General features: G+C 33.7%; 3 protein-coding genes across 4 annotated transcripts; 2 read left to right on the top strand and 1 right to left on the bottom strand.

Annotated features, from left to right (window-relative positions):
* Positions 1–3,012: 3,012 nt before the first annotated feature.
* LOC111392555 lies at positions 3,013–3,630 on the bottom strand. Its single transcript, XM_023017919.1, has one exon. The coding sequence runs from the start codon at positions 3,599–3,601 to the stop codon at positions 3,179–3,181; it is 423 nt and encodes a 140-aa protein (XP_022873687.1). The 5' UTR covers positions 3,602–3,630; the 3' UTR covers positions 3,013–3,178.
* A 3,400-nt stretch (positions 3,631–7,030) lies between these two features.
* LOC111392543 (mitochondrial succinate-fumarate transporter 1) lies at positions 7,031–9,582 on the top strand. The gene is made up of 2 exons (XM_023017908.1): positions 7,031–7,547; positions 8,594–9,582. The coding sequence occupies exons 1-2, from the start codon at positions 7,155–7,157 to the stop codon at positions 9,128–9,130; spliced, it is 930 nt and encodes a 309-aa protein (XP_022873676.1). The 5' UTR covers positions 7,031–7,154; the 3' UTR covers positions 9,131–9,582.
* A 3,957-nt stretch (positions 9,583–13,539) lies between these two features.
* LOC111392538 (ERBB-3 BINDING PROTEIN 1-like) lies at positions 13,540–18,115 on the top strand. 2 transcript variants are annotated; one of them, XM_023017902.1, is made up of 10 exons: positions 13,540–13,725; positions 13,810–13,909; positions 14,161–14,245; positions 14,405–14,554; positions 14,652–14,805; positions 16,675–16,890; positions 16,989–17,125; positions 17,219–17,310; positions 17,433–17,612; positions 17,722–18,115. In XM_023017902.1, the coding sequence occupies exons 2-10, from the start codon at positions 13,819–13,821 to the stop codon at positions 17,802–17,804; spliced, it is 1,188 nt and encodes a 395-aa protein (XP_022873670.1). In that variant the 5' UTR covers positions 13,540–13,725; positions 13,810–13,818; the 3' UTR covers positions 17,805–18,115. The 2 variants fall into 2 exon arrangements, with proteins under 2 accessions (XP_022873670.1, XP_022873669.1); XM_023017901.1 differs by having other exon boundaries at positions 13,541–13,702.
* The last annotated feature ends 37 nt before the right edge of the window (positions 18,116–18,152 follow it).

Below are 18,152 nucleotides of genomic sequence, written 5' to 3'. Positions count from 1 at the left end.
CCACATGTAAAATATCTCAGTAAACGTCAGTAATTTTTATTTTAATATTTTGACGTCAATTTATTATTTACTTTTATTTTAATCTTGAAGCTAGTAAAAATATCGTAAAATTCACCAATTTCTAGAAAAAATATCGTAAAATTCACCAACTTGAAAATGTATATATTAATTGATAATACATTAAAATTTATTGAATAATCAAAATTTGTGGAATAAAATGTTACAAAAGTTCAAATCCAACGTGTTTTCTAGTTTGATATTTTGAGAAATTATTTTCAAGATGACATATCAAATATGTTTTAACCGATCTTAAAGCAGACCTTCAAAACATGAAATTGAAAATGAACTTGAAATTCAAAACAGAAAATTGAAACACATACCAGATGAACCTAATTGTTTTATTTTAAAGGAAGCCAGTCACTTTTCGATGGCCATTATAAAAAGAAATTGGATAAAAATGATATTTTGAATAGTAATTTTTTAGAGCATATATAGTTAAAAAATAAGAAAGAAAAATTTTAAGTTTTCGTTCAAAATATTTTATTGTGTGAATATGTATTTAAAAATAAGTGAGAAATAAATAGTTAGACCCTGTTTGATGGTCATTATTTTGAGAAAATTTAGTTTTGAATAAATATTTTTGGGGACTGTATGGTTAAAAAATATTGGGTTTACGTGCAAAATATTTTATTTTATAAACGTGTGATTAAAAATAAATATGAGAATAAAAAGTCTTGAGATAATCAATAAAAGCTTAATTTAAAGAGAATCAAATGGGGGCTAAATCTTAACTTTGTACTTTTATGCTTAACAGATGTGAGATTTTATTATTTGACACTTTATTAGATGTGTTTTAGATCTCGCAAGTATGTCATATAAATAAGTCAGTCGAACATCATGATTTTAGTGCTTCATTTTGTCATTATAGATTCGAACATGAGCTATTCATTATAAGCTACTAAGTAATATATTTGCTTGTCGATTCTAAATTGATTAGTAAAAAAATTGTGAATTTTGCTACAAGTACATTAGATTTTACACCCTATTATACATAATGTCCGAATGACATTTTCATCGCTGGCTTGTAATGCCCAAGCCAGTGATCAAATGCCACTTGAGCATTAATTGTACAAGGGATGTAAATCCCGCATGTATATGTAGAATAATTCAAAAAATCCTTAATGTATATAGTAGGACCGGTAGCAACTTGGTGTGACACGCCATCAGTTGACTTAGTTTTACTACATGTATATCTTGGTTTACATCATAGTTTATCGAATTTACGCTTAACGCAATCTCACATTAGCTTTCTCATTTTATACATTTAATCTAACCATAATAGTACTTCCACGCCATCAATCCGTCAAAAGAGGTGTATAAGTAGCTTAATCCTTTATCTAGTCACATGTGTCCCTAGTCAATTTTGGAGACATGTCCTGGTTGATTTTGATGGTTCAAAAGCCGTTACTGGAATGTCGACCTACTTAAACTTTGACCATAGACTTCTGCCGGAGGAATTGTGGAAGGAATATCAATCGGGTCTAGACATGTTTTTTCAGTCAAATGTATTTTGGGTCTTGGGTTGTACAAAACCCGTTTTGAAGGAGGGGACACCATTCGAGTCTAGTCTTGTTTAAATTAGTCATTTGACTCATTTTATTTAAGGTTCAAACGATGGGTCTTGATAGTTAGTTCAGCCAATTTTAACATAGGGCATGTTTGATAGCCCTTTATTTTTTAGGAAAAATGGAAAAAGAATTCCAACATCCACTTTTAACCTGTTTGATTGACAATTTTTTTCAAAGAATTCGTTTTCCACCTTTAACCGTCACGTCAATATTTTCCATCTTTTTCTTGAATTCGAATTCTCACCATAATTCATTTTCCAGGCATTGTAGCGCTTTTATTTTATTTTTTCGAATTTTTTTTGTTGGCAATGGAAACAAATTTTAAGAATTATTGTAAAATAATATTTCCCTTTAATTGAAATTTTTCATGCAAAATAAAGTCAAACAAATACCAAAAGATAGATGATTTTTTTTATTTTTTTTGGTTGACAATGGAAACAAATTTCATCCCCAATACTAGTAACATTCATCATTTTAATTGATAATTTTCATATAAAACAAAGCCAAACGAGCACCAAAAAATACTTTTATTTCAAAAAATTTTCACGTGAAAAATTATACCAATAAAATACAATAATTTACAATTCTCAGGAAAACAATTTCTAAACAATTCAATTCCCTAAAATTCGTTTTTAATTCAATTCAATTATATCTTTACAATCAAACGGACCCTAGTTGAAAACCCAATAATCTCAAGTAATTAATACTAAATGTTCTGCTGTTGTATACGAGTTTCTATATATTAAAGATTTTTTTTTTATTTAATTTAGCTATTGATAACAATACCTTTCATACATGTAGCATGCTAGCAATTAATTTTTACTTAAAAATATAATAAAATATATTGAAAAGTAATTGAAACTATTACCTATGAAGGGTTTGTTACAATAATTAGTGTTTGAAAGTTAATTTTTAAAACAATTTTCTCTTTTGAAATTAAGAGATTTTAGAAGAAATCACGCTGGATCAACTTTTATAAATATTTTTTAAATAAAAGAAATATTTTTATAAATTTAAATAAATGAATTTAGACGTAACTTTTGAATCTCAAATCCTTTTCATTTTTTAAAAATCATGTTGAAGGATCCTAAAGAATTCTTCAAAGTCGCAAGGGTCTCTAATTGCTAAAAAGTTATTGCTCTTTACATTTAGAACGTGAGATAATTAATTAATTTTGCAATCAAAAGTATTAAAATCATAGTTTTTTTTCGTTAACATTTTCTATCAGTTAAAAAATCCGTTATAATTTCACTACTTGTTCGATAGTGATTTTGAGAATTGATTTTTGACTATTACGAAAAAAGTGGAGGTCACTTGTGGAAAAAGAAGTCAAAAATTACGGTTAGACTGGTGAAATAACGGTCAAAAATCAATTTTTTGAATCAAAAATCACTCCCAAACGAAGCTTAGATAAATAATCAGTCTCATTAAAAGTTATTAGAAATGGTAATTAAAAATCAAATCAAAATAACAGTAATGAAGATTACAAACAACACTAACAGGTGACCCGCATCACCTACTCCTTCCTCGTTTCACTTCTCCGACGAAACTTAAGCATATAACGGCAAGGGACTAGCACGAGATGATTTTCCTAGAGCCTCCGGCAATTGCTTTCCATCGGATTCATAATAAATAACGCCGGAGAAATCCAACGGCTCACACTTATCTCCCATCAATATAGTCCTCTGCCACAGCCCTTCGTCATCTCCACCAAAATTTTCGTCGGAATTTTTCTTGCGCCGGAATTTCATCACCTTGTTGCTCACGGTTATTAAAAGTTGCTTCGGCTTAGTCAACGGCGAATTTGGCGGACCGGAAGCCAGCTTTTTGGCAGCCCGGCTAGCACGTTTTGTGCATAGAGACCAAAAAGAAGTGAAGGGTTGTATTACAGTTATGGCCGGTTTCTTGAATGAGCGTCCGCCGCCGCTGCCAGCGGTGCTGTTGGGAGTGCACGGCGATGTTATACGCACCATTTTCTGGTTCTTGGGTGAGCAATGGAGGATTATGGTATTGTTTATATAGGTGAAAAGGTAAGTAGGATTTTGCCTGTGTCGTGTTTGGTTTTCAGAATTCGGTCAACTGTATTTATTTTGCATTTTATAGATTATAAGATGTCATTATCTGTAGATAATGCGGATTATTGTACAATTATTTAAATATTAGTGAGTTTGCATTTTTAAATTCAATGGTTCTCCCTTTATCTCTATTTTCTTTTGAATATTTATTTATAGGTATAATAATAGGCTATTAGGGGGGTTCGGACTTCAAACACGTGAGACTTATGATTGTAGAAAATAAGAAATTTGGCATTCGTCTTCAATTTTTGTATTTTATTATTTATTTATGTTAAATAAAATTTAATATAAAAAATCCTCAATATTAGCCCCCATTTGATAGCAATTTTTCACCTCAAAAATTGATTTTTTGACCATCATACATTATTTCAACCACCATTTTGACTTCTTCACTTATAGGTAAGACCCACTTTTTTTCTTTAACGATCAAAAAATTAATTTTCATAATTACTAGCGAAAAGACCTTACACTTAATTGCATGTTCCTCCGTTCATTTTTGCCTTCAAAATTCATGTAAAGTGGCTAATTTATCATTCCCTTTATGACCATGCTACACTATCAGACCTGTAACGGGCCTGGTAGTGCAGCCCTCCTCACAGTTCAGGGTGAGAGTGGATTTTTGGAGGGTATTTTTTTAATAATGGGGTCCGCCGAAATAAGAGAAAATGGTAGAGGAGCATTATTCTTCCCTTTATATATCCACAAAGCAACTAATAAAAATAAATTAATTAAAAATTGCAGCAAAAATTCCAACTCTTTCTAAAAATATACAAGTATATCATCTTCTTCGGGTCTTCTCCAAGGACCCCACCCAAATCATCCCCAACTCGATCCCCCCCACGCCCACGACCACTATCTCCTAAATAACATTGGAAGTCACTCAATTTTGAATGTATTTCATTTTTCCAAAATAAATAAATAAATAAAATTATGAACTTCTTAAAATCAAAATTTAATACTAATTTTATCAAGACGTTCATAATTGTTACCACTTGTCTAAAGAAGTAATAATCCCGAAAGAATCTAGAACAAGGCCTAACTGAAATGAAGCAAACTATCGATTTTGTCGTAAACACTCTTACGCCATTATACCAATCGTCTCATAGAGGAATGTGCATTTAAAAGATCTTTCATACTGTGTACAATTTTAAAATTCGTTCGATACACGATTAGTAACGAGAAAAATAAAAACAATAGCTATACAATGCTAAACATTTCGTGGAGCTCATTACTCTTTTTTTCGTTACAATCCTATTATAATTTCTTCAAAATAATCTCTAAACTCATTGAATTAGATTTAACATTTTCATTAAAAATTGAGAATCTTGTAAGTGACAAATGGACTTCTTATTATTATTTTACATTGACGTTACTAGTTAAAAACATGTTTGATAGTGATTATGAGAATTGATTTTTTGATTATTAGAGAGAAAAGTTGGTTCCACCTATGAGTGAAGAAATAAAAAATGACAATTGAAATAGTAAAATAATAGTTAAATAATTAATTTTTTGGGGTAAAAATTGCTACCAAACGGGTGCTAAATTTTTAGTTAAACACTAGTTACATCTTCAACTTATAAAATTCAACGGTGTTAAAATCGCATTTTAATAATCAAGACTTTCGGACTAAAAATTTGACTTTGCATAGTTGTCCTTAAGTCTGACCAACAACTCGAACTAACTTCGATAAAATTAAAAAATATCAACTGTCACGTGCAATATAGAATTCTGGTAAACGACTACTTTCATGTTGGAAATTTTTAATTCACGTGCAATTTAAGTGCTTGTTTGATAAGAATTTTAATAATTGATGTTTTAACTATTAGAGATAAAGTGAGTTCTATTTGTAAGAGAAGAATTCAAAGTGACGATTGAAATAAATGGTCAAAACATTAATTTAAATTGATTTAAAATTTGTACCAAACAAGTACTAAAAATATTAGTAAAGTTAAATGGCACGTGTCCTTTCTTTAAACCGCACGACCCAGCCACGAAATAGAGGAAAAAATCGTTTTTAATTCCTTCACGATCAGGACATTTCCAGTTTAATAATTTAAGGATTTAAAGGTGAATTGCAAACTTAGTCCCCTACCTCTGGCTAAAGTGACAGTCTCATCTATATAACCTCATTTTATCTGGTTTTTATCCCTATCTTGGAGAAATTAGAATTTTTACCACTTTCTAACATAATCCATCCAAAACAAAATTTAAGTGAAGTCAACTGACATGCACATGCCTTTTAATGAAAGGTAAAATTGTACATACACTAAAATTATTAAAAAACAAATAAAAATATCAGAAAAGGAAAAAGGCAAAAAAAAATCTATTCCACCCCATCTTTTCAATTATTATTTATTAGCCCTTGTTCGAGCCCCTTTTTTGGGAAGAATGGATTTTTGAATAGTGTATTGATGAAAAATGTGTGGTTAAAAAATAAAAAAAAAAATTTGAATTTGCGTGTAATATTATTTTATTGAAAAATATGTGGTTGAAATGATGTCAAAATAATGTTGAAAAATGTATTTTTCAACCAAACAATGATCTTTTTGAAAAATATATGATGGAAAGTAGGAAAAATTATGGTATCGTAAAATGTATAGTTGAAAAATTTTTAAACTCTTTCAAACAAACCCAATAGCAGATCCAAATAATTACAAGCTTTGCTACATGCACACTGACATTTTGTTATTGATTGTTGAAAAAATTAATTTCTATTGGCCAATGACAAAATGCAACTTATGCATGTCACTTAAGGTATATATTGAACATACAAGTAGAATAATTCAATAAATACACCTATTGATGACCACAAACTGTCATCGCATAGCGAGAACACCTCACTATAGGTGATAATCACCATTTTTCTTTGTTCATGAATTTGATTTCGTAGTCTTTTCTTTGCTTTCTTTGGCGTTAGCAACCCTAGGAGGTCTAATAAGTGTAAGATTAACGATAATTTGATCTTATCCAGTACGGCGTTGAGTTGAAGACAATTATTTTATTGAGTTTTGCTACAGGTACCCTGAGTTTGACATTTAGGGTTACCTGCTACTCACATGGGGGTCGGGGCCCCACGCTAATAAATGTGTGGAGCCCGACCCCCTTGCTCACATCGGGTAACCTGATGTATCAAACGTTGGGTACAAATAACATTTTCCTATTTTATTTCTAGTTTGTTTTGTTATTTGTCCTTTTATATTTGGAATAAACGACTGGACAATTTTGCCCTTTATTAAAGGGAATGTACTGGTCAGATATAGGAGCTGTTTAACGGCTGTCTAATTGAGGATATAAACCAGACAAATTTTGGGACTAAACTTGCAAATTACCCTTTAATTTAATTATCATATATTCCTCTTCTTCATTGATCTGAGAAAGAAGGCGAAGAAGAGGAGGATCCAAACCCTAACAAACGACACCGTTCCTCCCCTCTTCCTCCTCCAGTCTTCCAATGGCAGAGAAAACTCATGAGAGCATAAAAACAATCCCGCCGTACATGAAGGCGCTATCGGGGTCACTGGGAGGCGCAATGGAGGCGTGCTGCTTACAGCCCATTGATGTCATCAAGACTCGTCTCCAGCTGGACCGGTCCGGTTCGTACAAGGGAATTATCCACTGCGGCACCACCATAGCTAGAAATGAAGGTTTGCGGGCTTTATGGAAGGGATTGACTCCATTCGCCTCGCATTTGACTTTGAAGTATACGCTCCGGATGGGCTCCAATGCGGTCCTGCAGTCCGCGTTTAAGGACGCGCAAACGGGTAATCTGAGTCACCATGGGAGGCTGCTTTCCGGATTCGGGGCGGGCGTGCTAGAAGCTCTTGTTATTGTCACGCCGTTTGAGGCAAGTTGATTTCTTTATTTAATTAGTTAAAGGGGTTTAAATCTTAATTATATCCATATCACTCTTGTTTTGATCGAGTCTTTATTTATACTAGTTGGCTAAACAATAATTAAATCTTTAGTGATGGTCTACTTACTGTTTCTTTTTTTTTCCCCTCTCCATAATTCAAGTTCTTGATTAGCTTTTATTCTGCAAGCACTATCGAGTCTGGTCATGAAATCAAGTGGAAGGGGGTGAAATCACAAATTGACAACATATTGCTCTGAATAATGGGTGTGATTGATTATTATGTTTAATTGATTAGAAAATGCAAATCATTGAGTTTTTAGAATTCCATGGATTGGATGTTTGATAATCAATTCTAATATCACATTATCTTATAACTGAAAGTTTCATTGTGAGTTAATTTAACTGCAATTGTCAATGCTGGGAACATGAATTCTATGTAGTATGGTTTAAATGAGTAATATGTGTGACTGATAAATGTATATCATTTTGTAATTTAGATTACGAAAGAGACTAAAATTGATTCTGATTTCTTCAGAATGTTTGGTCTTTGATTAAGTGAACCATGGGTCATGATGGTTGCAGCTGGATGGCCATTTCTCCCACAATTGATACATAACAATCAATTGCTAACTGTTTCATCCCCGTCATGATTGTTATCTCCAGCCTTCAGCTGTTCATTTACGCCCTATTGTAGCAGCTAGTTACTGCACATACTATTTTGAGTATTGTAGAGGTAGCATTTTAGTTTCCCTTCCCTAACTTCCAAAAATTCGGTTACTTGCCTGCCCTCTTAGTCTGATTCATCTATTTCTGTGCTTGACAGCTTTGATACTTAGCTTAAATAATGCTACCTGTTGTCCTTGTGTATATGAATCCTGCATTACGTGAAGGATGCGATTCACATGAAAATCTCGAAAGTTGGATTTTTCCATTATCTTTTTCTTTTGGCTATCTTGACACTACGTGATAGCGCGGGCTTTCTTTTCTGTGGAATGTATGTCTAAACTAGTTAGGATGACAAAATTTAATCGATGCAGGTGGTGAAAATCAGACTACAGCAGCAGAAAGGATTGAGCCCTGAACTTTTGAAGTACAAAGGACCTCTACATTGTGCTCGTATGATCATCCGCGAAGAAGGTGTGCTTGGTCTGTGGGCAGGAGCTGCACCAACTGTTATGCGCAATGGGACAAATCAGGCTGCCATGTTTACAGCCAAGAATGCATTTGATGGGATTTTGTGGAACAAACATGAGGGTGATGGGAAAGTGCTTCAGCCATGGCAGTCCATGATATCAGGATTTCTTGCAGGGACGGCTGGTCCAGTATGCACCGGGCCCTTTGATGTTGTAAAGACGAGGCTAATGGCTCAGAGCCGTTCTGGAGGTGAGTTGAAGTACAAAGGCATGGTCCATGCTATCAAAACTATATATGCTGAGGAAGGTTTACGTGCATTGTGGAAGGGACTGCTGCCGCGGCTTATGAGGATCCCACCTGGTCAGGCCATTATGTGGGCTGTAGCTGACCAGATAACTGGATTATATGAGAGGAGATATATGAAGAATGCATTAATATAAGACCAATTTTGCACTCTCTCTCTTCATAAGGTTCCTATGATGTTTGAGGCACTGAAATTACGAGGTTTCGAGTTCTTTAAAACTTATTAAATCAGAAAAGGCAACTATTCAGATTTTCTTTACCCCATTCTCTTTTTAAATCCGGCGAACAAATGGGTATCTTTTTCTTTCATTTACTTGCTTCAATGAAGCTAGGACGTAGATGAGGAACTCTATTGATGATAAAGTGCTTGGAGCCGTTCTTGAAACAGGAGTTTGTTAATTCTGGTTTTTGTTCATTATTGTAGTAGGTGGTTTCATTAAAGAAACCACCTTTTGGATTCCTATAAGAAGGGCCTTAATTTCTCCATATTTTTCAGATCAATCTCTCATTTTTTTGAATTTGTGAAATCTGTATGCAAGAAACCTTGGGATTGTTAATTGCTATGACATTGTAATTCATTTAGCGCCAACCAGACGAGATTGTTTATTAATGCATGCATTCGTACTGTTAATTATCCCGACTCCTAAGAATGTTTCTGTTATTTCTAATGCTAATTTAATTCTGCGAATTCGAGTCACTTTGGGACATGTTAATATCTTATGTAGAATGAATTACGAGTAGAATTGCCCCCCGGGGCATAACCCAGTTGTGTAAAGGACACGAGTGAGGTAGTCTCAGCATTGCTGGTAGCCGCAGTGTGGGGGTTCGATTCTTGAGATATGGAATTGAACTCTTTGTGGGCATTAGTGTACAGGCAAACTCTTGTTAACTGACCTGTTAGGGCACATCCCATGATTTACCTCCTTCACGATGGCGGGGCGATGGGGCCCCAACAAGGTTGGAGTTCAACCTTTTTTTAATTACAAGTAGAATTCAGAGGTACTTGTGTGGAGGACTGCCCTTTGGAGTATATTTTGCTTTGCAGGTGGAAGAATCTTTCATTATAATTTAGGACTCATATTTATACAAAAGGAAAGAAACAAAATTTTAGAGAAAAAGTAAGTCTGGGAGATACTGACCATTAAGCAATTTAATTGTTCAAAAATGCTATTTGTACATCACCTTTTTTTTTTCTTGGCATCTGCTTTATGCTGGCTTTCATGTATGTTTTCTGCACATGATAATTACTTTAATCCTTTTCTTTTACCTTGTGTTTCTTTTCTGTAACTTCCAAAGTGGAAACAGCAGATCGAAACTTTGGATAGTGGTTTAGAGAATCTTACGGCTTAAATTCACTTCTGTGCAATACCAAACTACAGTAACTTATCTACCATTGAAAACAGGGGGTTTTAACATTTTCTTGATTTCAAACTTATAAAAGAACCGTTACAATATTGTGATTGGATTATTGAGTTGTACAAGAACTAATTTCTTCCTCAATGCTCCCGGCTAAGCGTCCTCTGGGCCCTTTGCCTCTTTAAAGTGGATTCGTTCATCGGAATGATTAGGTGTAAGCAGGGGCGGAGCCATATACTTTGGGCAGTCCTTGTGCCCCAGTTAAAGAATTGCCATTGTTTTTCATCACAATTGCAGAAGGACCTGGTAGGGGGAAGAAGAAATTTGGAAAATGAAGGGCAGGTACGGGGGGATCATTATACTCCTTTGCAACAAAGAGACGATGGAAATGTCTGGTCATAGCTGTTCTGGGTCTCGTGTTTCTTTCCATGCTGGTTCCTAAACAACTTTATAGGCATTTTACGAGTCACTTCGTTATAAAGAGAATTTTTTTACACTTCAAATTTTGCCCGCACCGAAATTTTTTTCTGGCTCCTCCCTTGGGTGTAAGGACACGTAGGTGTTGAATTGGGATTAAATGAATATAGACATCATATTGTATGGAAAAAAGTTGGAGGTACAGGGGCTTGGTTCACAGGCCCCAACCAAATGTGAGAAAAGGTGGGGGCGGGCCCCACCTTTTTTTAAAATTGCCGTGGGGCCCAACATCCCCCCTATTGTGAGGGGTGTGTGCCGAGCTCCTGTACGTGGAGCTCAGTTCTATGGTATTTACATATGTTTGGCCAAGTTGTAGTTCTTTGTTTTAAATTAGTGATCATACTCTTATAGACTCGTTATTTTGCAAAATATCTATTGCTTTACATTATGGATGCATGTAGGAAAAGTATATGTTGTGATGATAGTGAGTGAAAACTAATCGGTTACGTAATTTATTGTAAAGTTATTGTAAAATAGTATTTGTCCTCCTTTGTTCGTGTATTTTATTCTCTATGGCGACTAAATTCATAAGAAAAACACTAATCCATTTTTCATCACCATATAAAGAGAATAACTTATGCTGAGTATGACTCATTTTGAAGAACATATAAATATTACTCACTCGACCACCTCTCGTTTATAATTTAAGTTGTTCATTAACACTTTCAAATATACTTTTAATTAGTTATTACTAAATTTGAAAAAGTCCATTATCAATATTTTGTGATTAGTAGTGACTACTTGGGACCCAGAGGTCTCATTCATGGTTAAAGAACAATACACACAAATACTCCTAATTCCCCAAAATAACAGCTTAGCTTCATAGATAATGCTGACATCAAAATTGAGTCAGCAAAATGTTAGGTTTCAGTTTCCATCACCGTTCTTAAACACATGAGATTGAGAGCAGAAAATTACTCACAGAAAATAGTGGAAAATTCTTCCAAAGATACTCCAATATTTAAATATTTTATTTATTGCAAATTCTGGAAATACTGAATATCGAGAAATTTAATACTTTGCACAATTGTATATCACCATGGCTTAAATACCTAGCCACAAATATCGTTGGATAAAATATATAATTATGTTACCTTAAAAAATAATATTGGATTTGGGAGACTAATATTACGTATGAAAATTATTATGATACACTTCAATATCATTTCAATTATAAAAAGCATGATGTCACGCGTCCACTTGTTATAAAAATGAATATTTTATGTACCAATTTTCGGGGTGTATTTCAACAAGAAGACGTCAATCGCTGAGGAACAAGAATCTTTAGAACTTTGAAACTTGTACAAGATCATGTTTAGATGCCTCGAACATGGACAGTACTCATTTCAGTGCAAATTATGACAAATCAACTTTGATGTTAGTGTACTATCATTATGAAAATGAAGTATTCGAGGACATATGTCACAAAAACACCAAAAAACTAATAAATTTTGAAAATGAAAACTTAATCTTAAATATCAGCAAAATAATGAAAAATGTAAAGTCAGAAAAATGATTAGAATACTTTTATTGAACTCTTATAAATAGATCATTATACGACTAAAAGGAAAAGATCAATCGATCTCAATCTAAAAAATTTCTCCCTTTCTTGAATACAGACTTGAATGGAATAAATAAATAAATAAATAAAAATCGAGAGGAAGATACTCTAGATAATTTGAGAGAAAAATATACAGTTTGATTTAATAAATATTTTGGTAGATTTTAATTTAAATAAAAGTCAAACAATTAATTTTAACCACATATTTTATGGATCCACAACTTTTCAACAACCCATCTCATTAACGTTTATCAATATTTACTAAAAAATTGATTTTAATCGTGTTTGAGCTCCTTATTTTAAAAAATTGATTTTGTAATATTTATTTTGGGATAATGTGGATTAAGAAGTAGGAAAATATTTTGAATTTATATGCAAAATTATTTCATTGAAAGAATATGCTATCGAAAATGAGTAGAAAAATTGAATTTTAAAATAATGAGAATCGAGAATTTTTATGAAGCCTTTCATTTGCTTCTCTTTGATGGAAGTTTGATTTTCCTAAAATGTATCCTAATTTTTGGCCTACCCTTTTTGTTCAATAAAATCCCAAAGTGGACGATTGACTCGTTCCAGACTAGAAATAATCTCAGATTTTCCCCATAATGTACATGAATAGTTGCTCTTGGGGTGGCCAAATAAGCCCAAAAATGGATCTTTCGTGTATAATCTTGAATAATAGAAATTGGAGTTACATTTCTTTTTTTATTTTCATTCAAGAGTTCTTATGTGTTTCCGACAAGTTATAGCAATTGCACCTATTAAAGCGACTAACGATTTCAATTCTTCTGTGTTTCAGCAGTAACATATTGTTCCATGGAGTAGTTATCCGCTCCACACTTGGCAACCCAGAGTTTACCGTGGACAGATCCTTTCGATGACCTATATTGTATTGAAAGTATATCTATATAATCTAATCGATTGCATTAATAAAGGGTCTTTCGATCTTATTCAAATTTCTATCAAACCTGCTAGTGGAGGAAGACCTCCTAAGAATAAGAGACATAGGGCTCTTTTAACTCTATTCCCTATTTTATCCCTATGAAATATCAGATGAAATAAAACGTTTAGAATCAGGGAAAATATATGCAAATGCAAATTTCCCTTTTTTATTTTTTATTTTTCGTTGAAACCCTACCGAGTCGCTAAAAACACGAAACGTTATATAAGTACTTATACAGTGTCACATACAGTGCCGACCTCAAACTCAGAAACTTTACCCATCCCAGCCGTTCATTGTACTATTCTCGGTTTGTATTGCTATAAACCCTAGTTTGAGAAGCTTCTCAATCTGAAACCGCTGCAGTTCCTGCTGGTACATATCTTTGTGTTGATTCTGTGCGTTCTTTTTTTTTTTTTTGATAACTTCAATTTTTAATGGTCATTATTTGTTTTGCTGTTTTGTTAATTTTGTTGTTGTAGTAAAAAACGATGTCGGATGATGAAAGGGAAGAGAGGGAGCTGGATCTGAGCTCGCCTGAAGTTGTTACCAAATACAAATCCGCTGCAGAAATCGTTAACAGTTACTACCTTTATTCCTCTTTCTCTGTGGATATAGATGACTTTATTTATCTGTGTATCAATAGTTTTTGTATATGTGTATTAATTTATTTGTTATTTGTGTTCGTCGTGGTGGTTGTGTTGCTTTGTAAATCTTTAAGTGAGACAATGAAAAGAATTAAACTTTTAAGGTTTTTGTTTATTCTTGACTGACGTGTTTGATTCTCCATATAATGCTTGACGAATTTCCGAAATAATGTTCAATGTATGCAGAGGCATTACAGTTTGTGCTGTCAGAATGCAAGCCCAAGGCTAAGATTGTTGACCTTTGCGAGAAGGGGGATGCTTTCATCAGAGAGTAATAATTTTTCTTTGTTATTTATACGATCAGTGTTATGTTAGGGTAAAATAGAATCTTTAGTATTAATTTTATGTAATATATATGTAAATTTACGTCTGTGACATAATTATGGAGCTCACTGGAATTAATTGTTTGAATGGTGGGTTAAATTTTTAGTCAAACTGGGAATATGTACAAAAATGTGAAGAAGAAAATCGAAAGAGGTGTTGCCTTCCCGACTTGCATATCTGTAAACAACACTGTATGCCACTTTTCTCCATTGGCCAGTGATGAGACTGTGCTGGAAGAAGGCGACATGTTGAAAATGTAATATTCCTTCTACATGCTCATATACAAACACATACATTTTTTTTCTCAACTTGGAAATTTCACGAGTACAATGGTGGGTTTTTGTTTGATTCAGTGATATGGGATGTCACATAGATGGGTTTATTGCCGTAGTTGCTCACACCCATGTTCTTCAAGAAGGCCTTGTGTCTGGCAGGGCTTCTGATGTTATTGCCGCAGCAAATACTGCAGCTGAGGTTGCTTTGAGGCTAGTGCGACCTGGGAAAAAAGTATGTTATATTTCTAGTTTTGCTTCTTTTTTTGTTGAGTGCAGTCTTGTTGGACTCTTGACTGATTACTGTTGAATGAAAAAGTCGTGTTCTTGAACGTGTCGACTTGGTTTGTTTATGAACTTCACTGATATTTGTTTTCCATGTTTCCAATATTTCCAATTTTATTTGTTTTCACATATACAATGGTATTCATTTACTGGTGATGAGCTAAATCTCATTTAAGGCAGCACTGCAACAATTATTTTGTTTTTTGTTCATCCCTTTTCAAGTTTCAATCTATTCGTGTCGGCATTTTCTAATATCAATATAAAGAATTTTTCTACATCAATTTCTTTATTTTCTGGATAGAAAGGCACTAGCACCTTATTTCTTATTATATCCTTCCAGGTCCCCTAAATGATGAATACTTTGTATTAGCTATGGATTACATCTAGATGAAGCTATAGTCATAGTTACTCTGATTGGGGATGTCAACTTCTTGATACTAATGTCAATCTAAATACTGCACCAATTACTTGGGATTTAATTGTTAATATTGGAAGGATGCTGTAATTTAATGTGTCTGTGAGAACCTTTAAAAAGAAGTAAATAGATATTTAATTAAGAATTAGTCAGTGTCAGTGAAGAAGGCAACTTTGCCGAGGCGATCAATTCCTCTTGGTCCTCCTCTTTTCCCTGTTGCCTACAATTTAATTGGCTTGCTTGAAAATTCCGGCTGGTGAATTACATTTTGTGTTGTAATACCAGCCAATTCTAGTGACCCAAAATCATGTAATTAATAAGAAAGCGTTCAAAATTTTAAGTTGATTTTAACATTTATTCGACTATCTGATAATAAGTATTTTCAGTTTCTTTTGTTGACTTGATATTTTCTTTTTGAACTAAATACTGCTTCTCTTTTTCATGCATTTTTAAACCAAGGATATTTGCCGTTTCGCTCTAACATGATTCTCTACTTGATGATGATAATCACTGGCTATGGATCTTGCATCCGATGAAGCTTGTTATAGTCATAGTTACACTGATAGAGCAATCATGTTTTGTTGTTTCTTTCACTTTATTAGATTGAGTTTTCCTTCTTTTCTGTCATTTCCTTATTTGACTGGTATAGTCCAATAAGGTACGTTCGGTCTTGAAACCATTTTACTCAATTGTTGCAATTGATAACATTGTCAGCAACGATTGATAATAAACTTATGCAGATAGCATAGTGGTATAGCACAGGACAGAGCTGTTATTTATTTGATGTTCATTATCGTCTTCTTTTTATGGCTGGAAAAAGTTCGACCCCACACCACCCTTCTAAATAAATATAGAATGGAAAAAGCTGAACTATTTAGCGTTTTGGGTTTTGACCCCAACCTTTTTATTTTTGGAATCTTTTGATCATTGAAGTTCACAATCTAAATTACTCGTCAATTAATTCAAGCAGATGGTCTGTGAAATGGAAAATAAATGACATTCTTCTTTGTTCTATTCAGGCTGGAAGAACACATTTTTGCAAGTTGATCAATTCCCATGATGTTTCCTCTGGCATGTTGTCAATATAGATATAGGCTGTATATATGTTTTTTTAACTTATTTACATGCTGGAGTTCTTGATATTTTACCTAGTAGTTTCTGGCATCTGTCTGCGCAATTAGCCATAAGCTTAAATATCAATTAGCTTAGAGATGCATGGCTTGATTCTTAGATAACGTGACTTGGCAACAATAAAATTGTACTTGCTAACTCGGTGATATTTTGACAGTCATTTAAACATTTTCTTCTCGTGAATATGAAATTAATTGTGATCTGTAACAGCACTCTTAATTTTCATACAATCCGGTTCACATCTTTAATGACTTGTGTTTCTGTTGCTGGCAGAACAAAGATGTGACTGAAGCAATTCAGAAAGTTGCCACTGCTTATGACTGCAAGATTGTTGAAGGGGTCTTAAGTCATCAAATGAAGCAATTTGTGATAGATGGGAACAAGGTTGTGCTTAGCGTCCCAGGTCCTGAGACGAGAGTAGATGAAGCTGAATTTGAGGAAAATGAGGTTTATGCTATTGATATTATTACAAGTACTGGCGAAGGAAAGGTATATCTCTATGTTGTATGCTTTTATAGCAGCATGAATTAAATTTGGCTTTTGTGCACCCAAGCATTACTAACTCAGAATTTGTGTCACCCTTGCAGCCTAAGCTGTTGGACGAGAAACAGACGACTATTTACAAAAGGGCTGTTGAAAAAAATTATCACCTGAAGATGAAGGCCTCGCGATTCATATTCAGCGAGATAAATCAGAAATTTCCTATCATGCCATTTACTGCCAGGTTTACTTTGCTATTATTTGTGGCTTTTAAGTGTGTTTCTACTATTGCCCCAGTTCTTTTGCTAAGATAATGAGCAGGATTAATGTATAACAGGGCTTTGGAAGAGAAACGTGCTCGACTGGGACTAGTGGAATGTGTTAATCACGATCTTTTGGAGCCATATCCAGTTCTTCACGAGAAGTCTGGTATGAGCTATATGACAACCAATATTGTTAAATAATTTAAAATACTTGTCAACTTACTAAAATATTTACGAGTTGTATGATTTATTTGCTACATATGTCAAAGTTTGACAGCTGGTTTGCAGGTGACCTAGTTGCGCACATCAAATTTACTGTATTGCTGATGCCAAACGGGTCAGATCGCATCACGTTTCACCATTTACAGGAGCTGCAGCCCGCCAAAACAATAGATAATCCAGAGATAAAAGCATGGTTAGCTTTGGGCACAAAGACCAAGAAGAAAGGTGGTGGAAAGAAGAAAAAAGGTTAGTTGGACTACAATTTTTCCCTCGCATCATTGCATTCGACAAATATATACATTTCTTTCAGACACTACAACATGTGAATATTTGTGTGAAAAATGTTATTATGCAGGTAAGAAGGGTGAAAAAGCTGCGGAGTCGGCAGATGCTGAATCCATGGACGTGGAACCAAATGTCACAACCTCTGAAGAATGAGAAATTTCTGACCTGTATTTACTCCATCCAATTTTGGTCACTACTGTATTTGGTTGCCTTGAGTTCTATGATTTAGTCATAAAATGTTGATCTTAATTTATATCTCCATTGTGGCTTCTGAAAGTCCAGTGTAGCCAACCCTTTTGTGCATCCTTAAAGTTTTAGATAGAATTTTTTTTTTTTAAATATAATTGAAGCAGCAAATAGACCTGAAGAATTAAAATAAAGTCATGTAGTTAGCCACAAGGATTTCCATACGAGTGTTGATCCTGTTGGATTAATTTGGTGAATTATTTTCTTGATTTTCAGAAGTGTGAATTTTGTTGGATGGTGACCAGCAATGATAGC

Source organism: Olea europaea, unplaced genomic scaffold (genome assembly GCF_002742605.1).
Source record: "Olea europaea var. sylvestris unplaced genomic scaffold, O_europaea_v1 scaffold939, whole genome shotgun sequence".
In the NCBI taxonomy this organism is placed as follows: Eukaryota; Viridiplantae; Streptophyta; class Magnoliopsida; order Lamiales; family Oleaceae; genus Olea; species Olea europaea.
This window is presented reverse-complemented; position numbering and strand designations above follow the sequence as displayed.

Coding starts and splice junctions, on each gene's coding strand:
- LOC111392555 (XM_023017919.1), bottom strand. CDS start 3,601: ATGGTGCGTATAACATCGCCGTGCACTCCCAACAGCACCGCTGGCAGC.
- LOC111392543 (XM_023017908.1), top strand. CDS start 7,155: ATGGCAGAGAAAACTCATGAGAGCATAAAAACAATCCCGCCGTACATG. Junction 7,548..8,593: donor TTATTGTCACGCCGTTTGAG/GCAAGTTGATTT, acceptor TAATCGATGCAG/GTGGTGAAAATCAGACTACA.
- LOC111392538 (XM_023017902.1), top strand. CDS start 13,819: ATGTCGGATGATGAAAGGGAAGAGAGGGAGCTGGATCTGAGCTCGCCT. Junction 14,246..14,404: donor GGGGATGCTTTCATCAGAGA/GTAATAATTTTT, acceptor TTAAATTTTTAG/TCAAACTGGGAATATGTACA. Junction 17,126..17,218: donor ATCATGCCATTTACTGCCAG/GTTTACTTTGCT, acceptor AATGTATAACAG/GGCTTTGGAAGAGAAACGTG.